At 39.7% G+C, this 27772-nt stretch overlaps 2 protein-coding genes across 2 annotated transcripts in view; one reads left to right on the forward strand and one right to left on the reverse strand.

The window, feature by feature from the left end:
* LOC138364949 (tripartite motif-containing protein 59-like) overlaps positions 1 to 3535 on the reverse strand; it is an 81732-nt gene extending 78197 nt beyond the window's left edge. The window contains exon 1 of the mRNA XM_069325032.1: positions 3293 to 3535. The gene's annotated coding sequence lies outside the window, so the exon portion shown is untranslated. The remainder of the gene's footprint in view (positions 1 to 3292) is intronic.
* LOC138365095 (uncharacterized protein PF3D7_1120000-like) overlaps positions 1 to 27772 on the forward strand; it is a 58963-nt gene that overhangs the window by 602 nt on the left and 30589 nt on the right. The window contains exon 2 of the mRNA XM_069325208.1: positions 16505 to 16995. Within this exon, the coding sequence (XP_069181309.1) occupies positions 16505 to 16995 (491 nt within the window). The remainder of the gene's footprint in view (positions 1 to 16504; positions 16996 to 27772) is intronic.

Consider the following 27772-nt stretch of genomic DNA (forward strand, 5'->3'; position numbering starts at 1 on the left):
CCAGGCACTGGACCAGCACCCAGCACTAGCAAGACTCACCTTCTAAGGATGCCCAGGCAACTGGACCAGCACCCAGCACTAGCAAGGAACTCACCTTCCAAGGATGCTCAGGCAACTGGACCAGCACCCAGCACTAGCAAGGACTCACCTTCCAAGGATGTCCAGGCAACTGGACCAGCACCCAGCACTAGCAAGACTCACCTTCTAAGGATGCCAGGCAACTGGACCAGCACCCAGCACTAGCAAGACCACCTTCTAAGGACCCACCCACCAGCACCCAGCACTAGCAAGGACACACCTTCTAAGGATGTACAGGCAAGTGGACCAGCACCCAGCACTAGCAAGAACTCACCTTCTGAGGATGCCCAGGCCACTAGACCAGCACCCAGCACTAGCCATAACTTACCTGGGAGTACCAATTGAGCTGTACAGCACAGTTCTAATGACATTAAATGTACAAAGTGTAGTTTATATGATATAAGTGTACTGCAGTAGTGTGATTCTAGGTCTGTACTTTATGTACAGACTGTAGTGTATAATGTACATTTGTTAGAAAAGTTACTGTTCTTTAAACAATTTATATTCATGTGTGTGGCACTCTCAGGATATTAAGGCTAACAAAGTTTGCACCACAAAACTCAACTGGTAGGGTAAGTACAGTACTGTAGCATGCCATATCAATGTATTTCATTGCAATACAAATTCTTTATTATTTAAATTTTTCATAAGGCAAATGTGGACTGGCATATGCATTAATGTGATTGTATTTTTTATTTATTTTTTTTTGGGGGGAAGGGAGTTGCTGGGGGCCGAACGGATGGAATGAATTCCACACTGGAATGAATCGGCTATGCCCCATATAGTTCATTCAAGCGAGGACACACATTTAATTTCTACATTTACTGTCTACATTTAATGTCATCTAATTTCATGCATTTCTTTGATAAAGTGTTTACTCGTGTCCTTTATGATCTTGGTTATTTGAAACTGTTGGCCAAATTAACCTTAAATTATAGTATGTTACTCTATGTTCTGATATGTTCAAAGAAAATGTTATGAGGAATAGTTCACTTGCTTTTCTAAATTACACCTTGTATTTCCATTCTATAATTAATGTAAATAAACTACTGTACTGTTGCTAGAACTACTGACTCCATAATGTAATAGTCTATGCTTGTCATCCTTAAGTATCACCTTCTTTGTATTAATTTTTTATTTTCCTTGAACATTCTCATTTTGTTAGCTTACTTCTCTAATAAAGTATTAAGTGTTTTATCCCGTCACAACTTTAATTAAAAAATTTCTATATTATTATTAATTTTGCCCGAAACGCTTTGCGTAATTGTGGCTTCATTAGTATGTGTAACTTCTGTCCCTTCAGTTGAACAATATTCTTATGTTCTTTGTACACACAATCTTTTGAATAAATAATATTATTATTATTAATATTTACACAGAAAATCACACTAAAGTGATATACATCAATGAGAAAATTCACTCGGGCTGTGAGATGATGCAAACCTGCAATGTTTGCATTACCTCACAGCCTCAGTGGATTGTTCATTGATGTATATCTCCTTAGTGCTACTTTCTGTGTATCTGAAGTTGTGCATACAATGTTGAACTACAGTACTTTATCCTTCACCTGAGTGCTTGGGGGTCTTACATAAAACTTGGACTGGCTTCAGGACTGTGATATCAGGATATCACAGACTTCCTGTGATATTAGTAGAAATCCGATTGTAAGAAAGTCAGTGGTGGTACAGTGGTAGAGTATGCAGCTGGCAATGCCTTGGTCATGGGTTTGCAACACCACACAGTCCCAGTGGAATTTCTCATTATTATTATTATTATTATAAAAGTTATCATTATTCGATAGGCCAATGTCCACACCCCAACAATGCCATTGGCATATAATTTACCCCAACAATTCTATTGGCCTACATCTACACCTCCAACAATTCCATAGTCCTATTTCCATACCCCAACATTTTTGTTGAAGAAAAAAAATGCTGTTTGTTGACCAACTTGTATATTGACTATTTTCTACCATGTTCCCCCCCTTTTTTCATCTTTTATTATTTTTATTTTTTTCTTTCAATGCAATTATACTTTAAGCTTAGTTACTATTAAGTTTTAGTCTAAGTGTTTTTTTTTCCCCACCTCACCTTGCCCAAATGCTATGCATACTAGTGGCTTTAGGTATTGTATGTACTACCTCTATCTTTAAATCAAACAGAATGTTTGTACTGTAACTCTGCAACTATGTACAGTATGTACTTTTCTTAAATAAATTTTTATTATTATTATTATTAACAATTGTATGTTGGGGTGTAAGACAATGGTGGAGCAGAAAGCTCAGTACTCACTTCCCCCCTTCAGAGCAGGAGAGATTGCTGAAATAGAGGGAATACAGAGAACATATACGGCACGCATCGTTGAGATAAAACACCTAAATTATTGGGATCGTCTCAAAGCTCTCCGAATGTACTCTCTAGAAAAGAGACGAGAGATACCAAATAATATACACCTGGAAAATACTGGAGGGCCAGGTCCCAAATCTACACAGTAAAATAACAACGTACTGGAGTGAATGATATGGAAGAAAATGCAGGATTGAACCAGTGAAGAGCAGAGGTGCCATAGGCACAATCAGAGAACATAAGAACATAAGAGCAAAGGCAACTGCAGACGGCCTATTGGCCCATACGAGGCAGCTCCTATCTATAACCACCCAATCCCACTCATTTACATGTCCAACCCACGCTTGAAACAATCGTGGGACCCCACCTCCACCACGTTACGCGGTAATTGGTTCCACAAATCAACAATCAACAACCCTGTTACCGAACCAGTATTTACCCAAGTCTTTCCTAAATCTAAATTTATCCAATTTATACCCATTGTTTCGTGTTCTGTCTTGTGCTGATACTTTTCATACCCTATTAATATCCCCTTTGTTGTGTCCATTCATCCACTTGTAAACCTCTATCATGTCACCCTAACTCTTCGCTGTATAAACATCAGAGGTCCACGGTTGTTCAACGTTCTCCCAGTGACTATAAGAAACATTGCCGGAACAACCGTGGACATCTTCAAGAGAAAACTGGACTGTTTTCTAAGAGAAGTTCCGGATCAGCCAGGCTGTGGTGGGTATGTGGCCCTGCGGGCCGCTCCAAGCAATAGCCTGGTGGACCAAACTCTCACAAGTCGAGCCTTTCCTCGGGCCGGGCTTGGGAGGTAGAAGAACTCCCAGAACCCCATCAGCCAGGTAATGCACTCAAGTACTTACGGAGGATGATGAGAGTGCGAGGAACAAGGTGGTCAGGTGGAGCCAGTGACTCCTTCCTTCAACAGTTTTGTCTCTCCCTCGTGGTATATCCTCAATGTCTTCAGTGGTGTGGCCTCACCACACACTTACACTGCCATAAGTGTCCCGAGAGTACTGTGGGAGGAACAATTTGGCGGGTATTGTGGACACAGGTCTTTAAGACAGGCGAACCTCACGAGTCGTGGAGACGTCTATAGCAACCTTTGTTGTGATGACGTCACTCGCTCGCTCGCTTACTCGCCATGTCGCTCTTCCCATTTTCTTTGGTTACTGATTTTTGCCGACGTTTAATTTATTTATTTATTTATTTATTTATTTATTTATTTATGCATATACAAGAATGTACATAAGGAATGTGAGGATACAAATATGGTAATTACAGTCTTGTAAAGCCACTAGCACGCGCAGCGTTTCGGGCAGGTCCTTAATCTAAGAAAATTTTAAGGAGGTAAATACTTGCAAAATTATAGACAAAAAATGATAACAGATTACATGAAATGAAAAAAAGATGAGAGAAAATTGTAGGTACAGTATATTAAAGCACATAGGTAGCTAAGATTGATTGCAATGACAGCTTGAATGGTAGTTGACAAAAAAATTGGTAGGCACAATACAGCAGAAACAATATAAGATTGGTTGCAATGACAGCTTGAATGGTAGTTGACAAAAATTGGTAGTCACAATACAGCATATGGCTAGCACATAAAAGAAGACAGCAATGAACACAATGATAAGGTTGTTTGATATTACATTAAAATTAGGAGATTGGGTAACACTAGGTACAGAGCAAATTTAAAGCTCAGTGTAGGAAACTAAGAAGATGAAGTTAGGTACTTTTTGGTTTTGCTTTTAAATAAGGCAAAAGTTTTACAGTTTTTCAATTCACTAGGGAGTGAGTTCCATAGACTAGGTCCCTTAATTTGCATAGAGTGTTTACACAGATTAAGTTTGACCCTGGGATATCAAAGAGATATTTATTTCTGGTGTGGTGATAATGGGTCCTATTACATCTGTCCAGGGAGAGTTTCAGAGCATAGTTTGCATTTAAGAACAGGGTTTTGTAAATGTAGTTGACACAAGAGAATGTGTGGAGGGAGTTAATATTTAGCAAGTTTAGGGATTAAACAAGGGAGCTGAGTGTTGTCTGAAAGCTGAGTTAGTTATCATTCTGATAGCAGATTTTTGCTGTGTGATGATGGGCTTAAGGTGGTTTGCAGTGGTAGACCCCCATGCACAGATACCATAATTAAGATAGGGGTAGATTAGTGCATAATATAGTGAGAAGAGAGCAGAGTTAGGAACATAATATCTGATTTTGGAGAGTATACCAACTGTCTTAGAGACTTTCTTAGTTATGTGTTGAATGTGGGTGCTGAAGTTGAGTCTCTTGTCTAGGAATAGGCCAAGAAACTTGCCATCATCTTTATTACTGATGTTAATGTTGTCTATCTGTAGCTGAATTGCATTTGATGATTTGCTTCCAAATAAGATGTAGTAAGTCTTTTCGATGTTTAATGTTAGTTTGTTCGTTGACATCCATAAGTGGACTTTTTTTAATTCATTATTCACAACATTATTTAGTGTATGTGGGTTGAGGTTTGAATAGATAAGAGTAGTATCGTCAGCAAACAGTATAGGTTTGAGAATATTAGAGACATTAGGCAGATCGTTTATATATATAAGAAATAGAAGAGGTCCTAAGATGCTGCCCTGTGGCACTCCAACGGTAATTTAATAATAATAACGGTAATAATTTACTTGAGACACTAATATTGGTGGCCTCAACGAGGACAGGAAGTTGGCGGCTTGTCAAAGGTCCTACCCATTTGCCTGGACGATCTTTTCTATCTGTATTTTAAAACCCAGTAGAGTTTTGGCGTTTACCTTACCTACTTTTTGGCGAGTAGGCTGTTCCACGGGTTTACCACCATACGGGTGAAAAAGCCTCTCCTGTTTTCTGTCCTACATTGTGGCTTGTTGAGCTTGAACCCGTTGCTCCTCGTTCGTGTTACATCTGACCTATTGAAGAAAGTGTCCGGATCAACATCGTCCAATTGTTGAGTATTTTAAGTGTTTCGATGAGCTCCGCCCTGTCATGCCTGGTTTGCTGTATTGTTTGGCCAGTGGCCCTCAACCCTTCCTGATACGAGAGATGACTAAGCTCTGGTATGATTTTTGTTGCCCGGTGTTGCATCTTCTCCAGATCAGCTATGTCTTTCTGAAGATAAGGTCTCAATGCCTGTATGCAATAATCCAGGTGGGGCGCACCAGAGACTTATACAATTGAAGGACTACTTTAGTTTCCTTGAAGGTAACGGCACGCTTGATTATTCCCAAGGTTTGGTTCGCTTTTTTTACTGCCGCTCCCACTTGTTGTGCAACTTTTAGTGAATGATGGATTCTGATTCCAATGTCGCATTCTTCATCTATCTGTTGTAAGGTAAAGCTGGCAATTTGGTAGTTGTGACGTGGAATGTATGCCCTACAGGTAAGGTCTTGCATTTATCGACATTAAAGAGCATTTGCCAGTCATCTGACCATTGGTGGAGTTCATGTAGATCTCTTTGTAAGGTCTCAATATCACTTTCACTTCCTTCTTTATCATAGATCTTAGTGTCATCTGCAAATGTGTCATCTGCCCAACATTCCATCTCCCAGGATGAACAGGACAGCAAAAGCTGCTTGACTATGTTATTGTGTCGTCCCAAAATATTCCTGTGGAACGTGAAGGTGAAAAGTGTATTGAAATAGTTCATGCTCTCATAAAAGACGAATTGCGTGTCACTCTAAATAAAACTGTCATTATTGCTGCCTACAGAGTAGGCAAAAGGAATCCTTCAGGTCTAAACCAGCGAAAAATTCGCCTCAAGCTAGCTTCCCAGTCCATAAAATCACATCTTGTCCGGACAGCTGCATCCCAACGAAAGGGAATCTACATGAACGAGTGCTTGACTCAAATCAAATCAAATCAAATGTTTATTTAGGTAAGGTACATACATACAAGAGATTTTACAAAGAGTGATGGATTTATAGATAGGGCTAGTACATACAATGCCTAAAGCCACTATTACGCAAAGCGTTTCGGACAAGAAAAACTTAAATGACTAAAGCTTAATACTAATTGAGCATAAAGAATAAAATGACAACATGGAATGAAAACATAGCTTAAAAAATCAGCACAAAAACAATTCTGTCGACAAACAGCGCTCTTTAAAAAAACAGACATTGGTTGACAATAGACGGGTAAGGTAGGTTACAGGGAATTTATTAGGTATAGCTAGAAAAAAACTAGAAAAAACTAAAAAAAAACGAGAAAAAAAGACTAGAAAAAGACAGCAACTCCTCCACCGCCTGCGTCAAATCCGTCATCAAAACCCAGCTGCGATTCATCAGTGCTTCGTTAGAGATGGCTTGATTAAAGTGAGAAAGACCTCAGGAGGTAAAATGTTTACAATTGCTAATGAGGATAACCTCAACACTTTCCTCTCCCAATGTGGTTTGTCCCACCTTATTATCCCTCTCATTGAGTCAACATAATTAACCCCCTTGTCACCTAGTGAGGGCTACGTATCCAAAGTCTCTTGTTACACTTTTTTAAAGTAAATTTTAATTTAATTTATATTAAATAAATAAATAAATAAATAAATATGTTTATTCAGGTAAGGTACATACATACAAGTGATGTTACATTAATGGATTGATATATAGATAGAGCTAGTACATACAATGCCTAAAGCCACTATTACGCAATGCGTTTCGGGCAAGAAAAACATTAATATCTAGTACTTAATACTAATTGAGCATAAAGAATAAAATGTGTTGAGAACAAATACAAATAAAGAAAAAAAAAGGGGGAACATGACTGAAAAAGCAGCACAAATACAATAGGTTGACAAACAGTGTAGATTAAAAAAAATAACAGACATGGGTTGACAATAGAGGGGTAAGGTAGGTTACAGGGAATTTATTAGGTAGTGTTTAGTTTTTATCTTAAACTGGTTGAGAGAGGTACAGTCTTTAACATGGTTGGGAAGGTCATTCCACATTCTGGGCCCCTTGATTTGTAGAGCATTTCTAGTTTGATTAAGTCGTACTCTTGGAATATCAAAACTGTATTTATTTCTGGTGTGGTGCTCATGGGTTCTGTTACAACCTTCAATGAATATATTTCTATTTATATATAAATGACTATATATTAGTCATTGACTAATATATTATATATAATAAAATGACTATATATTAGTCATATATTGGACTTAATTAATTGAGTGCATTAACATTTTCTTTAGTTCTTATTATTTTTAGGATCATAACTAAACTATTTATAGTTAATAATCATTAGATTAAACTTGCCTATGTTTATTATTCAACTTTTTCTTTGCTTTCATTTATTACCTAGGTTGCCTAGCCTCGCCATACTCTCTTACTCCATTGTACCCCTGGCTTTGCTGTGTCTCAAAATGCAAATTATTACTTACAGTGTACCTGAGAGACTTGTAAGCATCTACTCATTTTCTTTTTGTTCATTTTGTGTTTGTCTTGTATAGGTCTTGTTTATATTTTAATTCCCCCTTTTATATCAAAATTTTGTTTTGTAATTGCCATTCTTGCCTTGTTTTCCTGCAACCAGCCTTCTTATGCAAACAAGTATAGACCCAGAACTAAACCTCTTATCCACTATCTTTGACAATCATCACTTTAATGATCAAAATTGCAAATATTTTACAGCACATGATGTAAACAATGTATTAACACATAATCACAATATCTCTGTAATTAACTTGAATGTAAGATCACTTAGCAAACACTTCGATGATGTTAGTGCCTTGATTGAAACTATTGACAACAAATTCTCTTTTATTATACTTACTGAAACGTGGTTAAAAGAGGATACTACTCAACTCTTTAATATGCCTAACTACTCAGCAATTCACAACTGTCGACCAATTCAGAGAGGTGGTGGTACTCTCTTTACTACCACCAAGAACTAACATGCTTAAAAGTAATTAGAACTAGAGACTACTGTGGGGAGTATATCTCTGCTAGTTTCAGAGTCAAGGGTGCTGAGTCTGTCCTGTCTGTGGGAGCAGTCTATAGAATTCCTAACACTGATGTGTCCGAATTCAGTCTAACCTTAGAAATCTAATACTAGATAACAGACTGAACAAAAACCATCTAATTATCGCAGGGGACTTTAATATTGACCTCTGCGAGCCTGAGCATCCTACTGCTGCCAGCTTCTCAACTGTATGAATTCCTGCTTCCTCATACCCTTAATCACTAGACCTACTAGAACCTAGCAGTGCAATCTTTTCTTCAAAAAACTCTCAGCCTTTATAACACCCACTGTCCTATGCTAACGAAACAAGTCACAACTAAAAGGCTAAATAATCCTTGGCTTACAAAGGGGATACTTAAATCCATTAATAAAAAACATGACCTTGAGAACAAGTATAGGTTAGGAATCGTTTCCAAAGAATTTTCAAAGAATTACTCATCATTGCTATCTAAAATAATTAGGAGAGCCAAAATTAAATACTACAAGATAAATTTACCCACACAAAGGGAAACATTAAGAAAACATGGAGCACAATTTCACAAATATTGGGATCAAAGAAGATTTTAAATAACAAACCAATATTCCTGTCAAATATGATGGTCTGCTTTCAGCCTCTGACACTGCTCTTGAGTTCAATAGGTTCTTCTCTTCCATTGGGTCATCCCTTGCAAATGATATTCCATCTTCCAAATACAAATACAAATATTTATTCAGGTAGAGTACATACATGCAAGGTGAGATACAAAAATTTATAGATTTATAGATATAGCTAGTACATACAATGCCTAAAGCCACTATTACACAAAGCGTTTCGGGGCAGGAAAAACACTAAGACTAAAACTTAATACTAATTTAGATTAAAGTATAAATTGTGTTGAGAAAAAATAAGAAAAAATGAAAAAAGGGGGGGGGTAAACTTGGAAGAAAAAAAAGCAAAAATACAATTTGGTCAACAAACAGCATTGTTTCAATTAGTAGACATGGGTTGACATTTTGGGGGTGAGGTAGGTTACATGGAGTTAATAAGGTAGTACTTTGTTTTTATCTTAAACTGGTTGGGAGAGGTACAGTCTTTAAGTCCAGTCGAGTTAAGTCCAAATTAGTACAGTCCAGTACTAATATTCAGGACAATCTTACAGGTAACTATCCACAGTCTCTGTACCTAATGCCTACTAATTCCACTGATGTTACTGACTAATCCTTAACCTTAAAACCAAGTCTGGTGCCCTTGAGGAGATACCGACCCTTATTTACAAAAAAGCCTCCAGATCTTTAGCTCCTGCTATTGCATTGCTCTTCAACAAGTCACTTGAACTCCAAACCTTTCCAGAAATTCTAAAAAAAAAGAGTAACCCCTGTCCACAAATGTGGTGATCCCACTGATGTTAACAACTTCAGACCTATATCAATTCTGCCAAACTTGTCCAAAATATTTGAAAAACTTATCTACAAGCACCTTTACTTTTATCTAGCCAAACACAGTATACTTAGCTCTTGCCAGTATGGCTTCAGACCCCTAAAAAGCACTAATGATGCGCTTATTAGTATGATTAACTTGATACATGCAGCTCTTTATAAAAATGAGTTCGCTGTTGGGTTATTTGTGGACCTGCGTAAGGCTTTAGATACTGTCAACCACCAAAACCTTCTTCTTATATTACAACATTATGGAGTCAGAGGACACTCCCTGCAATACATTAAGTCTTACCTTACTGACAGGCTCCAATATGTTTCTGTGAATAATCAATTTCTCCCACACTACCCATCAACATTGGTGTTCACTAGGGCAGCATACTTGGCCCTCTCCTCTTTCTCATCTACATTAATGATCTTCCAAATGCCTCCCAACATCTCAAACCAATTCTATTTGCTGACGCACGACCTTCATTTACGACAGTCCTGACCCCCTTGCTCTAAATGTCACAGTGAATACTGAACTAAATAAAGTCCATCACTGGCTAACTGCCAACAAACTCACCCTCAATATTGACAAAACTTTCTATATTTTGTTTGGCAATAAATCCTCAAATCAAATAAATCTCAGGATTAACAATACCCAAATTTGTAACAAAGTAGATGGCAAATTCCTTGGCGTTCTCATTGACCGCAAGCTGAATTTCCAGGGACACATTCTAAATATATCCCAAAAAAGTTTCAAAAATTGTTGGCATTCTTTCTAAGATCAGATATTATGTACCTCGCCCTGCCTTTGTGACACTCTATCACTCTCTCATCTATCCTTATCTCAGCTATGGTATTTGTGCTTAGGGTTCTACTACCCAAAATCATTTACGTCCTCTAATTACCAACACAAAGCTGCTATTAGTACAATATCTAACTCTGGCCCCAGACATCACTCGGTACCCCTACTCAAATCTCTGAATATGTTAGATATTAAGTCACTGCACATTCTCTCATGTGTATTTTATATATATAAAACGCTGAACTGTAATGTCAATCCTGACCTCAAAAGCTTCCTAGAAGGTTGTAACAGATCCCATGAGCACCACACCAAAAACAAATACTTATTTGATATTCCAAGAGTGCGACTTAGTCAAACTAGAAATGCTCTACAAATCAAGGGACCCGAATGTGGAATGACCTTCCCAACTATGTTAAAGACTGTACCTCACCCAACCAGTTTAAGATAAAAACTAAGTACCACCTAATTAACTCCCTGTAACCTACCTCACCCCTAAATGTCAACCCATGTCTACGATTTTAAACAATGCTGTTTGTTGACCAAATTGTACTTTTGTTTTTGTTTTTCTGCCATGTTTCCCCCCCCCCTTTTTTTCATTTTTTTCTTATTTTTTCTCAACACATTTTATACTTTAATCTCAATTAGTATTAAGTTTTAGTCTTTAGTGTTTTTCCTGCCAAACGCTTTGCGTAATAGTGGCTTTAGGCATTGTATGTACTAGCTCTATCTATAAATCCATCAACTTTTGTATCTCACCTTGTATGTATGTACTCTACCTGAATAAATATTTGTATTTGTATTTTTGTAATTGTCAAAATGATGTACCTTGCATACATCAGATCTTTAGTGGATTATGCTGCACCTCTGCTTGTTTTGATGCCTGAAAGAAAGCTTGAGGGGCTTGAAAAACTGCAGAACGAAGCCTTGAAGATTATCCTTGGGTGCCCTCGTACCACAAAGATACTTAACATGAGAAAGGAACTTAATATTCTGAGCGATGTTGATTGTGTTACTGAAATAAACTGTCAAATTGGTATAAAAATGCTTAGGCTAACTCATCCTAACCCTTGCACAGAAGCCCTCCAAATTTCTTTATTGAAGGTCAACATTGTTCCAAATGGATGACTAAAACTGGAACTCAACTCAAAATGTATCAGGCTTATGATTTGTACCAAGAGAGACAACTACGGCGCTTTCCTGCATATTGATGCTCTGTCCACAGATCATTCTCTCTCTCAAATCATATACATTGATAGTTCCCTACACCGCCCACGGGTGCAGCTGGAAGTGCAGTTGTCCTGACAATGGGCGATGGCTTGTACTTTGAGTGGGGAGTCCGTATAAACAACTGGGCCTCTACCCTTCAGACCGAACTATTTGCCTTGATCCTTGCACTGAAATGTGTACAAGTCTCCAAACTTGATACATTAATTGTAAGTGACTCTTCATCATCCTTAATTGCTCTCAACTCTTTAAGACATAACTGTAACATTCTCGTGTCCGAAGCTAGACACAAATACAACAAAATTATTAAGGATGGCAACAGAGTCCATTTCATGTGGTCTCCATCTCATGTTGTCCTCTGAATGCATGATAGAGCTGATAAGTTACTCAAAGAATCTGCCTTTAAAGGAGATGTTGAGTATAACCTTGGATTCACCTTGGATTATCTGACCTTCCCAACCATGTTAAAGACTGTACCTCTCTCAACCAGTTTAAGATAAAAACGAAGCTATACCTAATAAATTCCCTGTAATCTACCTTACCCTTCTATTGTCAACCAATGTCTGTTTTTTTTTAAAGAGCGCTGTTTGTCGACATAATTGTATTTGTGCTGCTTTTTCAGCTATGTTTTCATTTCTTGTTTTCATTCTACTCATTATGCTCAATTAGTATTAAGCTTGTCATTTAAGTTTATCATGCCCGAAACGCTTTGCGTAATAGTGGCTTTAGGCATTGTATGTACTAGCTCTACCTATAAGTCAACCAATCTTTGTAAAAATTTATTGTATGTATGTACCTTACCTAAATAAACATTTTATTTTTTATTTTTTTTTTGATTGTCAATGAGCAATCTGAGAGCAGCAATACACCGAGAACTTCAACAAGATCTTGTAGATCTGAGGCAAAGTAAAATCGTCACCAGTAATTCCATCTATCATCATACTATCATGCAAGAGGAGCCACACATCTATGGTTCATCCAATAAAATCAGCAGACTTCTAGATGTTACTACTGCTCGGCTTAGACTCGGTTACAAGTATCTCTGGGAATTCTCATTATCTGCCGATGTAGACCTGACCAAATGTAAACTGTGTCAACAAAATTATTCGCACACCCTCCGTCACTATGTGATGGAGTGCGAAAAGATACGTGAATTCAGAGACAATTCTATAACCAATGTTCCAGCGATGTGTAAATATTTCATTCAAAATGATCTGCTACCAGAAATTTTAGCCAAATATCCCCAGTTTGCTAACTGTAGGTAGTAACTAAGTGATTGTAACCTATCCACCGCTGCCCATTGGATGGGGGGCGGTGTGCAGGACAAACATATCAATTGTGACACTAGCTCTCCACATATGTCAGTTGCTTAATTTAGAAACTGTACTTGTGGTCGATCTGGAACCCATTGTTGACGTGACGACTTATACTGAATTTTGTAACCTAGCTTTGCTTCTGTGACTCATACGTCAGGCTGCGAGCAGCCGCGTCCAGCAGCCTGGTTGATCAGTCCGGCAACCAGGAGGCCTGGTTGACGACCGGGCCGCGGGGACGCTAAGCCCCGGAAGCACCTCAAGGTAACCTCAAGGTAGCTCATCAAGATTGTAACTTGCTTAGCTAAATGAATTGTGGGGTTCAGTCCCTGAGCCCATTATGTGCCTCTGTAACCCTTTCCACTACCGCCCACAAGATGGGTATGGGGTGCATAATAAATGAACTAAACTAACTAACTTCCGGCCTAAACATAACACTGGGAATGTTGTAACATCTCTGACTGCCCTGTTATCAATGATTTCAGACCAAATGGTACGAGGTATTTTGAGCTCTGTAACTACTTTATTATTATTATTATTATTATTTATATATGGAGTTCATACATGGTTGTAAAGCCACTAGCACACATAGCGTTTCGGGCAGGTCCTTAGTCTATGTTCCCTGGAATACCAACCAGGTACCCATTTTACTGTAGGGGTAAACAAAGGCTATAGTTAAGGATTGGCGGCGTCCAGTAAATCCTCCCCGGCCAGGATACGAACTCAGGACAAAGCGCAAGCTAAACGCCAGGCGAGTCTTAAACACTACACCACCGGGACTACTTCAAACACTTACGTGTATTGGAAGATATTCTTGTGCTAGTGTACTGGTGGATCAGCCTGGCATTCCATATTCTCTCCTGATTCCGTGTATGACTGGCCTTCCTGTGAGGCGGGGAGGTTAGATGAATTTGTGGCTAGTTTTTGATCTACACTTTGTAATCCATCATATAGAATAGCGAAGCAGCATATTGCTGTGTAGACCTAAGCTTATTAATACAAGATTTTCTGAATATTAATTTCAGTGGGAGACACAGTTCATCTGCCAGTTCTTTTATAACTTGTGATTTAATTTCGTTTACACCTGGGACTTTTGAGTCGTTGACCCAATGTACCTTCTTGTATATATAAAATAAATAAATACATACTGTCTTCTTCTATGTGCTAGCCATATGCTGTATTGTGACTACCAATTTTTGTCAACTACCATTCAAGCTGTCATTGCAACCAATCTTATATTGTTTCTGCTGTATTGTGCCTACCAATTTTTTGTCAACTACCATTCAAGCTGTCATTGCAATCAATCTCAGCTACCTATGTGCTTTAATATACTGTACCTACAATTTTCTCTCATCTTTTTTTCATTTCATGTAATCTGTTATCATTTTTTTGTCTATAATTTTTGCAAGTATTTACCTCCTTAAAATTTTCTTAGATTAAGGACCTGCCCAAACGCTGCGCGTGCTAGTGGCTTTACAAGACTGTAATTACCATATTTGTATCCTCACATTCCTTATGTACATTCTTGTATATGCATAAATAAATAAATAAATAAACATAAATTTACGATGCTTACTGTTTGAGACATTTATTTTTGCTATATTTCGTATATGACAAGTGAAATTCAGTTCCTTGTCAATGTGAACACCAAAAATAATTTTCCAACTACTCTGCTTTCAATTTGGGTATTGTTAATTGTTAGTGTAATATGATCCATAGCAAGTCATTGAGTGCTCCTCGTACAACAGGTGTTAAGGTCACTAACCAGCAGAGTCACCCTATAAATGTATCTCGTTTTCTGTCAAACAAAAATCACAGAGAATGTTAAAATTTGTCAATAACATAAACTTTGTAACTTCAGAGATATCTAAGTCAATATGTGGATTTATTCCGTGATAGCGTGACAATTATAGACTAAGTAACATAAATAATTTAAAATGCAAGCCTAAGGGACATGTGGGAGCACTGGATAAAACTGGGTTAAAATGTTTATCATAAAATGTATAAAATTATCGATTATATCATTGACAGTATTTATTTATTTATTTATTTATTTATTTATTTATTTATTTATTTATTTATTTATTTATTTATAAGAAGGTACATTGGGGATTAACAGAGAACATAGAAATTGAGTTGATTTTACATTCTTGTAAAGCCACTAGCACGCTTAGCGTCTCCTCCATAGAATAAGAACCATATGGCTTCATGCATGGAAGGAGTGTGCATCATTGCATCACCACCATTCTTACTCTTAACACTTTTTACTCTGTATTAGACTCATGTCAGGACCTAGGTTTAGTTATCTCAGCAGAGAAAACAAAGATACACAATCGGCGCCCACCCAGGCAGGGAGGAGCTGTTCGCAAGATGCAACTGTCTGATGGCTCCCAGCTTGACTATGTAAACAGATTCAAATACATTGGCCTTGAGGTGCCACTGTATGGTCCTGTTGTATTCAGACTCTGTCGTCAGTATAAAGAGAGGCTCCGAGCTCTCAAGGCTGTTGCAGGTTATCACTCAGGCTATGGTGCCAATGTTAGGATTGTTAAAATGATGTACCTTGCATACATCAGATCTTTAGTGGATTATGCTGCACCTCTGCTTGTCTGCTTGCTCTGTAGGACTTGGAGGCTTCGTGGGGCTGGAGACTTGGAGGCGTGGAGGTCTCGGAGGTCTCGGAGGGCTTGGAGAGGGTTGGAGGGCTTGGAGGGGGTTGGAGGCTTGGAGGGCTTGAGAAACTGTAGAAGGAAGCCGTGTGGATTACCCTTGGGTGCCCTCGTGTCAAGCAGAGATTTAATATAAGAAAGGAACGTAATATTTGGAGCGTTATTGATCGTGTTACTGAAATTATGGCACAAGCCTCACTACAGGAATTTCCGGAGATTTCAGAACCGCTAGACCGAGTGGGGGCTGATTTGATTGATCTCCATTGCAGCCATTCAGGCAATCAGTATGCGTTGGTATTAGTGGCCCATCTGTCTAGATACACCACCTTGATCGCCATCCTCAAAAGGATTCTCATACTGTTGCCCGAGTATTTTTGAATAGGTTCGTAAATGTATTTGGACCTCCTAAAGTTTTAGTTTCGGACCGAGGTCAAGAATTTAATGGGGATATATTTAGAGAAGTTTGTAAGATATGGAGACAACCTCAGCCTTTACAACAGCTTACCACCCTCAGGCAAACGGGATGACAGAACGTACCAACCGTTCAGTTAAGGATATGCTTGCAATCCTTGCTGAACGCGATGCAAACTCATGGGACGAACACCTATGTTATGTTCAGCTGGCTCTGAATACTGTTATCCACCAGTCTATTAATACCCAACCCCCTTCTTTTGTTCACTGGTCAATCATGCAATTTCCCATCAGGTCTGCTTAACAGACACAATGTTGCATATGGAGAGGACTATCCTTTAGAAGTTCTGAACAAAAAGAGGAATGCTTGGAGAGTTGCAGCTGAGGCTTCAAGAGAAGCACGGGGTAGATATGCTCACTATTATGACAGTAATGTACGACCTCTGAAACTGAAGGAGGGCAGCCTGGTCTTGAGAATCAATGAAGCTGCTCCCACCAATCAGAGTAGGAAACTAGCTCCTAGATGGCGGGGGCCGTACAGAGTGACCAAGAAAGACGGCCCTGTCAATGTTGTCATAATGGGAGTATTTGAGGATCAGGTGGAAAGAACTGTCCACATTAATAAGTTGAAGATTTACCATGCTAGGGAGGAACTGGAATTGCCTTCAGCAAGTCTAATTCCTGACCCAGCAGAGCTGACTAATGACTCAAGTTACGAGTCAGATGGGGAGAATGACCCTCTGTCATCTCTCGTCAGTAGTCAAGTGCACTCTCGTCACCCCATGGTAACAAGATCTCGCACTGAGTAGTGTGGTTGAGGACTAGAGCGACGCGCGCCACCTGCCAGGTGGCACTCACGTGAGTGGCACCTGGCAGTTGTCATGCGTCGCTCCAGTCCTCAAAGGTTTTTTGGGGAATTTCCCGGATGTTATGACATGTGTCGGAGGAAAGTGGAGCGCGTCGCTCCAGTCCTCCTGGTTTTGGGGAGCTGTGTGTGTGTGTTTTGGGTGAAGCCATGTTGTGGATGTAGGAGTTGCCACCTGTCAGGTGTCGCGCATGTGTCTAGTCCTCAAGGGGGGAATTTCCCGGAAGTTTGACGCGTGTCGGGGGTACTTGGAGCGCGCTGTTCCAGTCCTCGTGGTTTTGGGGAGCATTTTCTGTGTGTTTGGGTGTTTGGGATGTAGGAGAGTAAGTGATAGAGTAAGAAAATAGAAGGAAGAGAGGAAGGAGTAAATGAATATGTATATGTGTTTTGCGTAGACTTAATCCTGTGTGCGGATAATAATTTTTGTTGATCGTGAGTCGGTAGAGATAGAGTGTAGATGCAAAACATAGTCTGTTATGTTGTTTGGGGGTGTGGGAGGGATAGGGGAGGGATGGATGGAGGGAAGGGTGAGTGGAGCTTCCCCTCGTCGTCGTGAGACTGCTCTGGGTCATTATGCGGTTAGACAAACCATTATCGCCCCCCTACAGGAAGTCCTAAGTGAGAGAGGATGAGAGAGTAGACTCCAGCAGGAGGGATGTGTGTGTGACCCATTTACCTTAAAAGCATTTCGTTGTCTTAAGACCAGACTTGGAGCTGTTCATCCCACGGCGGGTCCCCATACACTGCAATTCCGGTAAGGGAGGGAGCGAGGTACATACTCCTGCCGACAGACAGACCCACACCTGTCAGCCATCAATCACTTCTCATTTGACCCGGGTCGTTTCACTCCCCTCACACACAAACGCGCCGCCAGTTCCCTGCTAGCCTTCATCCGCTACACACACACCATACAGCTCCATGTCATGGAAAGGCGAAGCTCTACAGCCTGCATGAAATGCGGAGTGTTTTATATTCCATCACCGAATCAACTGTGTCGACTGCAATGCGCTAGCTGTGAAAAACCGCCCCTAGGACATTACGACATCAAATGCAAGCGATGTCAGCAGATTTTCTGTGATAACCGTGAGTGTTATTCTTATTTAATATTCCACAGTTCATTTTATGGCATCCACAGGTGAAATATCGCGTGTAAACTACTATAGTGTGAGAATATTTACTCATTCAGGCTATTACATTTCACACAGTTAAATATGTTCTTTCCAATTTCAGTTTACAAAACCGTGAAGTGTCCTTATTGCTCACCCGCCCCGCGAGGAGGTCATCGTTGGAATGAAACTTCACATAAACGTAGGTAGCATATAAAAATATACTTCTCGTATCTGTATTTCATCCACTTGCAAGCGAACACACATGCATAATAAACATATTTTTCCCCATTCACCCATGCTGAATATCATTTGTTCCATTTCAGGTTATAATCCATACCTCAATCGACGGAGGGAACAGATCGACGCCATCGAGGCTATACCTCATTCCTCACACACTGAGCTAAGGAGAGCACATCTCACTCGCCGGGAGTCACAGCCCCTTCATCAAGGTCAGCCACCCCGACAGATGGGGGGCTACGAGACCATATCGCCCCCTGTTAACACAATATTACGGATTCATACCCACTCACCTGCTCAACCCCTTCACCATGACATAAGTAAGTTAATACCGACTTATTTCAATCTATTTCCTAAACATAATAATTCCCACTAGTCTGTTCCCTAACCTCATAATATATAATATATATTATATATTATATATATATATATATATATATATTATATATATATATATATATATATATGCGTTCATTCTTTCTAGAGATATATATGCTTTCATTCTTTCTAGAGATAATATGTTTTTCTTTTTTTTACAGATGACACACCGCTGTGCATAGATTTGGCATCCAGCAGCAGCAGCAGTGGCTGTGAGAGTGACACAGCAGGGCAGGCACTACCCACATCCGGCTCTCACAGGGAGGGGATGAGGACTCGTTCACGCGCTCACTCAACCCCCCGTTCCTCCCCCAGCCCCATACCCCAATCAATCAGGGACAGCTATGACAGCAACAGCAGCAGCAGCAGCATCAGCAGCAGCAGCAGCAGCAGCAGTGGTGAGAATACAATACAATACAATACAATTTTATTTAGGTAAGGTACATACATACAATAAATTTTTACAAGGATTGGTTGACTTATAGGTAGAGCTAGTACATACAATGCCTAAAGCCACTATTACGCAAAGCGTTTCGGACATGATAAACTTAAATTTCGTACCTTCGTAAATTTCGTATTTCTTAAGAATCGTACCATTATCATCACAGACAGTGACTCAGACGACAGCTCAGCAGACCGTGACCTTGACCCGCAAGCGTCTGTCAATTCTGACTTGTTAGCACCGTCTGGCGTAATAGCTGACCATGCGGTCTCACCCATTCATGTCAGAGGGGGCGGGTTATCACCACCCCCCACCCCTCCCAGCCCTCTCCCATCACCCCCTCTCTCGCCCTCTCCTCCACCTGCCCTAGAAATTCAACCTCAGCTGCTGGATCGAATTGATAACTATAACGGCAGTTATGTCCGGCTTTCATTCTCCATACCAGAACATGTTAACACCTCCCCAGGAGTCTATCTGAGAACATACAGGGATTTTTTCATTAATGAGGTTCGATCCCTTTTCTCACCACAACACCCATCCCTCCTAATTTACCCAGACGTCACTCTAATTGTGAGAAATTTAAATGTACAACAAGACGGGGAGGATAATCTATTGATCCTATAAATAACGACGGCTTTCCCATACGAGGTGAGGGGCGAAGAATTACTCTCGAGGAAGTAGAAACTCTTATTGATTTTTGGGCTGACGAATTGACCGGGAAAATATCCCAGTATCTGGAAGCGAGGGAAGGGTCCAATGTCTTGGTTGAGCGGCTCACCGGGTTTTACATTAACTGTGGTCAGATTGAACATCCGATAAGATTAGGCTCGCATGTAGACTATCCTGAAGGCTTGCGTGGGAAAAAATTGGTTTTCAATCCAGAGGGAGAGGCTGATATTTGCCTTATGCAGTGTGTTGCTGCTTATAAATGTTTAGCTAAGGGGATGCGACTAGTAATATCGCGCTAGATCTGTGAATGCTAGTTGGTGTCTCAGACACATGAAATGGCCAGCAGATGTCAATTCTGCAGTAACATTCGAGGATATTCACAAGGTAGAGAAAATGAATAAAGTCAGTATATTCATCTATTCACTAGAAAGAGATGAAAATGCTAGACGACAACAACGACACTACATTACACTAGCTAGGAAGGGAAGAGGAGGATATACAGATGTCATACCATTGCTGATGTTGGAAGCTCAACACTTAGTATTAATTAAGGATTTTAACCAATATGTACGTAATATGCGCAGCAATCCAGAGCGCATCCCAAGTCATCACAGCTTCTGTCACTGTTGTTTGATATCACTCCCAGCAGATAGCATGCAGAGTCATGAAAGTACATGCAAAGTACATCAACTCTCAAATTCTACCCACCAGAGAGGAAGATTACTTTCCGTAACTATGGACGGGGATATGGTCCTAGTCACATGTGCTTTTATGACTTTGAGTGCATGTTAGACCGCTCGAACCCTAAGGGAATGATAGAAACACGTCACAACGCAGTGGCGTATGCGTACATCATTGACAGACAGAAGAATATTGTTGAGAAAGATACTTATTTGGGTAAAGATGCGGTCAATCACTTTGTAACCACGCTAGAAGCGTCATGGGCTAGAATCAAGAAGGGGTTAGTATCCTATGAACTTCACATGTCCAGCAACAGCAGGCACTATTTGAGACAAAAACACCTGTGAACTCTGTGATGTACCTTTTAACGGAGAAGATGTAATCAAAGTCCGTCATCACGACCACACAGTAAGATTCCACAATTATCAAGCAGCTTACTGTGATAGATGTAATTTGCAATGTATAAATTCATACAAGTTCCTATACATTTTCACACAACGCTTCCTATGATTTAGGAGTAATCCTAAACGAGATGAGAGATAGACCAGGAGTGAAATAGATATATTAGCTAAGGATGGATTTAAATTTATGAAAGTTGATGTGAACAACTTAAGATTTTTGGATAGTTTAGCCCTTCTCAACGGCTCGCTAGGAAGAATAGCCAAGGATCATATTGATAGTGGGAAACCTACCACATTCACTTTGGCTATGTTAAAAGGGGTAAATAAAGCGGCCATCCCAAAACTACTCAAGGGTAAACAATCATTCTGCTATGATTATTTATCCTCTATGTCTGTGTTAGATGAACCACACCTCCCTTCTCGTGATAAGTTTTACAATACACTAAAAGACGAAGAGTTGTCAAAACAGATTATAAACAAGCCTTAGAAATTTTTGATTTGGCTAAATGTCGTAACATAGGGGAGTATCTGCTCCTTTACCTCAAAGTGGACACAGGATTGCTAGCTGATGTGTTCACAGTCTGGCGAGACACCATGCTTGCTCTCTACAAATTAGACATTTCACACTACATTTCTTTACCCTCATTTGCTTGGGATGCGTTCTTGCTTAAATCGAAAGTTCAACTTGATGTTGTGTCAGACCCATTGTTATATGATTTACTTCGTCGGAATCTCCGAGGTGGGTTCACCAGTGTGACGAGACAGTACACGAATGTGGAGAACAGGCACACAGGCTTAGATCTAGGGGAAGATAGTAGCTACATCATTTACTTAGATTTTAATAGTCTTTACGGGGCGTGTATGACTGAACTACTCCCTCGGGTGGGATCCGGAAACTGACACACGATGAGCGTGACGTACTGCTGGAGCAAGGCTTGGAGAATATCCCATGTGACGGGACCAAGGGATATTGGGTGTTGTGTGATACACTGCAGGTCCGACCGGAGGTAGCTAGGTATACAGATGAACTGCCCCTGTTCTTTCACATACTTGCATTACGAGGAACACATTTCACCCTACAGTAAGAATATTCTTACAGAAGAAAGTCGTGGGCTGCCTAAAAACAACACTAAATTAATTGCTTCTCATCTTCCTCAGAAAGACTACCTCGTTAGTCTGGACTTGTTACAGTTGCTCATGCGCATTGGATTAGAAGTAGCTAAAGTTCACGACATCTACGAATTCGAGCAGGAGAGTTACCTTAAAGACTTCATTGAAACCAATGTTCGTGAACGTGCCAGTACCAAATGCGCGATAAAAAAAAGGCTTTCAAACTCGTATCAAACTCTATATATGGAAAGAGTCTCACAGATGTATCTAAATATGGGAACAAACACTATTTGGTCACAGATCGTAGTCATTTCCTGAAACATGCTCGAAACCCATTCTTCAAGCGGAGTCTTTTGTTAAGTAAGGATCGTGTGATATGTACTATCAAGCAGAAGTCTCTCCTAGTCAACACTCCTACTATCTGGGTTATCATATACTTCAAATTGCTAAGAGGCGACTCTATGAGTTCTGGTATGATGTTGTCAAACCTGCGTATGGGGATAAAGCGAGTCTGTTATATACAGACACAGACTCTTTCATCATTAAACTGGACTGTCAGGATGTGTTTGAAGAGTTGAATAAGTCTCCTCTCTTCGACTGTATGGATTTTAGTAATTTTAATGACACACATCCATCCTACTCTAAAGCGCGAGAAGGTGAACTAGGATTGCTCAAGTCTGAAATAGGCTCTAAGATTATTAACCAGTTAATTGCTCTCAGACCTAAAACATATTCGTTCACCACACATGATGGGGAGCACACTTGTAAGTGTAAGGGCGTACCATACCATCTACAAGAGAAACTCTCACATGACTCATTTCAACACACTCTTGAAACAAACACTTCAATCAGGTATGTGTCGAGATCTATACGCAACGTGCAAGGAAAGATTTGTACATGTCGCAGTACCTGCAGAGGATTGTCAGCATTTGACGATAAACGCTACATTTTAAGCCCCACACAGTCCCTAGCGTATGGTCATCCTGATATTCCCAATAACAATGATGATGATGAGATGATGATGAGATGGATGTAGAAGTGAGAGAGGAGGAGGAGCTGGAAGAAGTGTTTATGGAGGAGGAGGAAGTAGAGCAAGCACAGAGACTCTACCCAATATTCCGTCCCTGGAGCAAACGCGATGCTACAGCTCAGAAACTATTCAACCCTCGCTAGATTTTATGTTGTACAATTGTTAGGTAGTATTAAGATGGATGCCCATATGACTAGAACTTTTATACTAAATGAATAGGATGTTTAATATTATTGTTTGTGAACTGTAAGAACTATGATTAGTTTTAAAATAGGATGTTTAATATTATTGTTTGTGAACTGTAAGAACTATGTTTAGTTTTAAAAATGATGTTGCTGTACATAAAATATGTGAATAAACACCTGTAAATGACTGTTTGTATAAATACCACCTCAGTTCCTTAGTTTTTAGCAGTCTTAACGAAGCATTAATCATGGACAGTTCCTATGATATAATCCATGCGGAACATCTAGATATTTTCAGAGAACCATCTCGTGTTATTATTGCTGGTTATTCAAACAGCGGAAAATCCTACTTGTGCAGTAAACTTGTAAGGAAGTATCAACACAAGTTCTCCTCAATAATCATATGCGGAGGAGGTTACTCTGAATTACGATCAGATCCACAAATTAAAGGGAAGCTGATCGAGCATTCAACCATTATTGATCCTGTGGAAGAGCGAGTAGATAATGACTCGCATATCTTAGTAATCTATGACGACCTTTTTACAGAGTCTGCGAATTCAAAAATCGTATCAGACATGTTTACTAGGGGCAGACATTTCACGGTTTCCGTCATATTGATTACTCAAAATATATTTTTTCCTGGTAAATATTCGAGGAATATTAGTTTAAATGCTTCTCATTTCATATTGGTTAAATCACGAGACCTGTCACAAATTGAAACACTCGGACGACAAATATTTGGGAAAGTGGATTCAAAGAAATTTGTAGAGTTATATAAGCAAGTTATTAGCCAACCCTACGGCTATTTGCTAGTAGATCTGGGCTCGAACACTCCATCTACGATAACATTACGCGGTAATATTGTTCACGAACCGCCCTATGAGATAGTTTACCAATGGTGAGCAAGAAAGATGTACTGGAACGAGTATATAACGACCCCTCATCTAGCGGGGGCTTGGAGGGGTACAGAGATTGTATAAGGCCGCCAAATTAATTAACTCTAGTATAACTCTAGCCGATGTAAAGGACTATCTGAAAAGCTCTGACTCCTATACGTTGCATTATTTACAACCACATAAATTCCCTCGGCGTCGGGTGTTAAGCCCTAAACCACGACTATTTCAAGCTATAGACTTGGCCGAGATGAGTTTATTGGACAAACATAATGACGGAGTGAAATATTTACTCGTATGTAGATATTTTCTCCAGGTACGCCCAAGTAGTACCCTACGCGCAAGGATGGGAAAAGCACCAGTAATGCTCTAGCTTTAATTCTAGATTCACCTCATTCTCAGGGAGTGCGCAAAATTAATTCTGATCGAGGTGGAGAATTTTATAACGCCACTATGAAAAAAATGCTGGCAGCAAGGAAAGTACAGTTATATAGTGTATTTTCTCAGGAGACTAAAGCTTCAATCGCTGAGCGGTTCATACGTACTTTAAAAGGTAAACTTTACAAGTTTATGACGGCGCGCAACACTTTAAAATACATGCAGGCTCTACCAGATATTGTGAAAACATATAATTTAACCCCACACAGAGGATTGAAGGGGAAGACACCTGCGGAGGTGCACGCTCTATCCTCGCCCAGCGAACACGCCAAACAATTTGATTTAATGTATAAAAGCCCGAGCAAATCAAAGAGAGCTGTCATTCCTCGATTGAGTGTTGGTGATACAGTACGCATCACTCTATCTGATCGCATTTCCAAGTTTAAGAAAGGGTTTAAGCAGCAGAACACCCGCGAGATCTTTACAGTTACACGTATTGATCGGAGACAACACATCCCTTTATACTTTCTAAAAGATCTGAATGGGGAAGAAATTGATGGTGGCTTCTATAAACAAGAATTAACACCAACACATTTGCCTCAAACCTTTAATATTGAGAAGGTATTGGGACAACGCAGAGTCTCTGGCAAACTCCAGTATAAAGTTAGGTACGCAGGTTATGATCGATCATTCGATCAATGGATTGATGCTGCTGAGATATTACATTTATAATGAAGAAGCCCTTAGTTTATAAATACAAGGAATTGATCCAACTATTATCAAAACTTCAGTATTCCTCGAGAAAGCAGTTGATTGAAAAATTGAAGAAACCACATATAAATTGTTTATCAGAAATTTTTAATAACTTTTAAAAAAAAAATTGCCCGTGCCTGACAAGGTCGTTAAAAAGTTGAAAAAATATAAATTGCTTATTCGGTCACTAGCCTGTAAGAAACCTTCTGTGACAACTAAGAAACAGATATTAACCAGCAAACGAGGAGGCAGTATTTTATCCATTATTTTACCAATTGCAGCTAGTTTAATTACACGGTTGTTCAGTAAGTAAAATGAAAGCCTTTTATCTCGTACCGCGTAAAATAGTGGACAACCGGAAAGCTGCACACAGCCCTGCTTACCCCACTGTGAAAGCGGTTGCTCGTCATCTTACTGTCAAACCACTCCTCCTCAGCTGCATACCAACCCTTCCATAAAACATTTAATAGATTTGAAGTTGAAAGTGAGAGATCACGAATATGAGATCCTTGCTAAACCATTATGATGCTACCGGAATCGTTCGTTGGGATCTGAATGGAAATGTATTGGCTCCAGTATCTGGCATACATATAATTAATGACATTATACATAAAATGACTGTGCTTAAATCTGTTTTTTTACCGGATAAACTCCCCATTGCTCAACTGTTTTTCACACTAACATCTACATCGCGAGATTTATTCCGTAATACTACGGCAAGCAGTCAAGTGTAACCTCCATCTGTTAAGAGAAAGGCAACTGTCAAGATTGATCCTCACAGTAAAAGGAAGCTTCCTGGATCGTATATTACAGGTGAGTGTATATAAATGAGCGTGTAATGTGTAGATGGCTTTACTAGACAAAAAGCAGTCTAAGGAGATAGAGCGATGGACACTCACGTGATATACGCCACCAGCGTATCAGATACGCATTTATTCCCCAATAACATCCCCGCATCTTTCCAAAATCGATTGTTTAACCAGCTAGAATTAGATCCCAGGAGGAGTTATGAAATGTGTCTACAAAAATTACTCCTCCCCACTTCACATTACGTTATTAAGCGTGATAATCCTGAGGCATATATACGTGTAGGCGTTACGTATGAGAAAGTGAGCGAGGGGAAATACATGCATTCAAAGCATTTATTATCATCTGATGTTTTAGCCGGAACTATAAAAGAAATTAATACCACGATTAATACAGAAATAGAGGCCATATTTTCAAGTAATGCTAAACTGAGTTTTTTAGGAAAGTCATTAAAACAATTTTCAGCTAAATATGGAACGCATTTTATTAAATATGATTCTTCCTCCAATCGAAACAAGTTCACTACTGTGATTAGTGATGAGAATATTAGCTCTGCAACGGGGCATAAAAACATCAGTAGAGTTACATTATCATTTGGAACCGCTTTTGGGAAAGTGTTGGGCGTAGTTCCAGAAATAGAATATGACATATTCGCAAAACGTCAGTATGCCTCGAGTGTAGTTAACACATGTCTATTCCCGCCAATGCCTAGAGGAGGAGTTGATATTCTGTGTGTTTATTGCGATAGAATCTCTTCTACTAGATATGGAAACCAGTCTGTAAATATTTTGGATGTAATCTCCCTAAATGGAAGTGATAACAGCAACAATAAAAAACTATATGTGCGTCTTAACACTAACATGATAGATAGCGTCAGCATCACTATTAGGGATCAAGATGGTAACCCAATACATTTGATGAACGTGGGTGCACCATAGCAGTCTTGCATGTACGCCCCGTTGCAGGAGGTATATAACACCAATGCTTTCCCGCCACTCCTCATTCGTCTGAAACAAGCGGAGAAATGCGTGTCCACTTTATTCCCCCCTCTGTTGAGGAATTATACATTCTGTTAACCCCTCCTAGAGGTGGTGGGACTGATGATATACGGATTTTCAACAGCAGTAGACGTTATACGCGAGGAGGAGGAATATTTTCCTTTTTAAGCGGGATAGCGCGTCGAGCAGCGCCCTTTATCATGAGGACTCTGGCCCCGGCTGCGCTTAGCTTGGGGCAGAACGTACTAGACGACATTAATAATGACAAACAAACTTTCAAACAATCTCTTAAGAAACGCGGAATTGAAACATTGAAAGGAGTGGGGAAGCAAATGATAGGTGGAAGAGTGCAGAAAAAGAATAACAAACAAAAAAAATTAGTAAACATCAAACGTTTTACTAAAGCGAAATATAATGATGTGTTGTCATAACTTCTTCTCACTCGGTTGGTGTTGTCTAAAGCGCGAACATGGCCGGATATAACGCTCTGGGCCTCCAGGTGCCATTAGAACATTATACAGCTGCTGTTAGTGAAGCCTTTCCTAAAGTATTTTCCCCTCGATTGGTAGAATCAACAATTGCCAGCAGACAAACGGTGGATGTATTACCTGTGAATTCTGGGGTCA

Source organism: Procambarus clarkii, chromosome 15 (genome assembly GCF_040958095.1).
Source record: "Procambarus clarkii isolate CNS0578487 chromosome 15, FALCON_Pclarkii_2.0, whole genome shotgun sequence".
Classification (NCBI taxonomy): domain Eukaryota; kingdom Metazoa; phylum Arthropoda; class Malacostraca; order Decapoda; family Cambaridae; genus Procambarus; species Procambarus clarkii.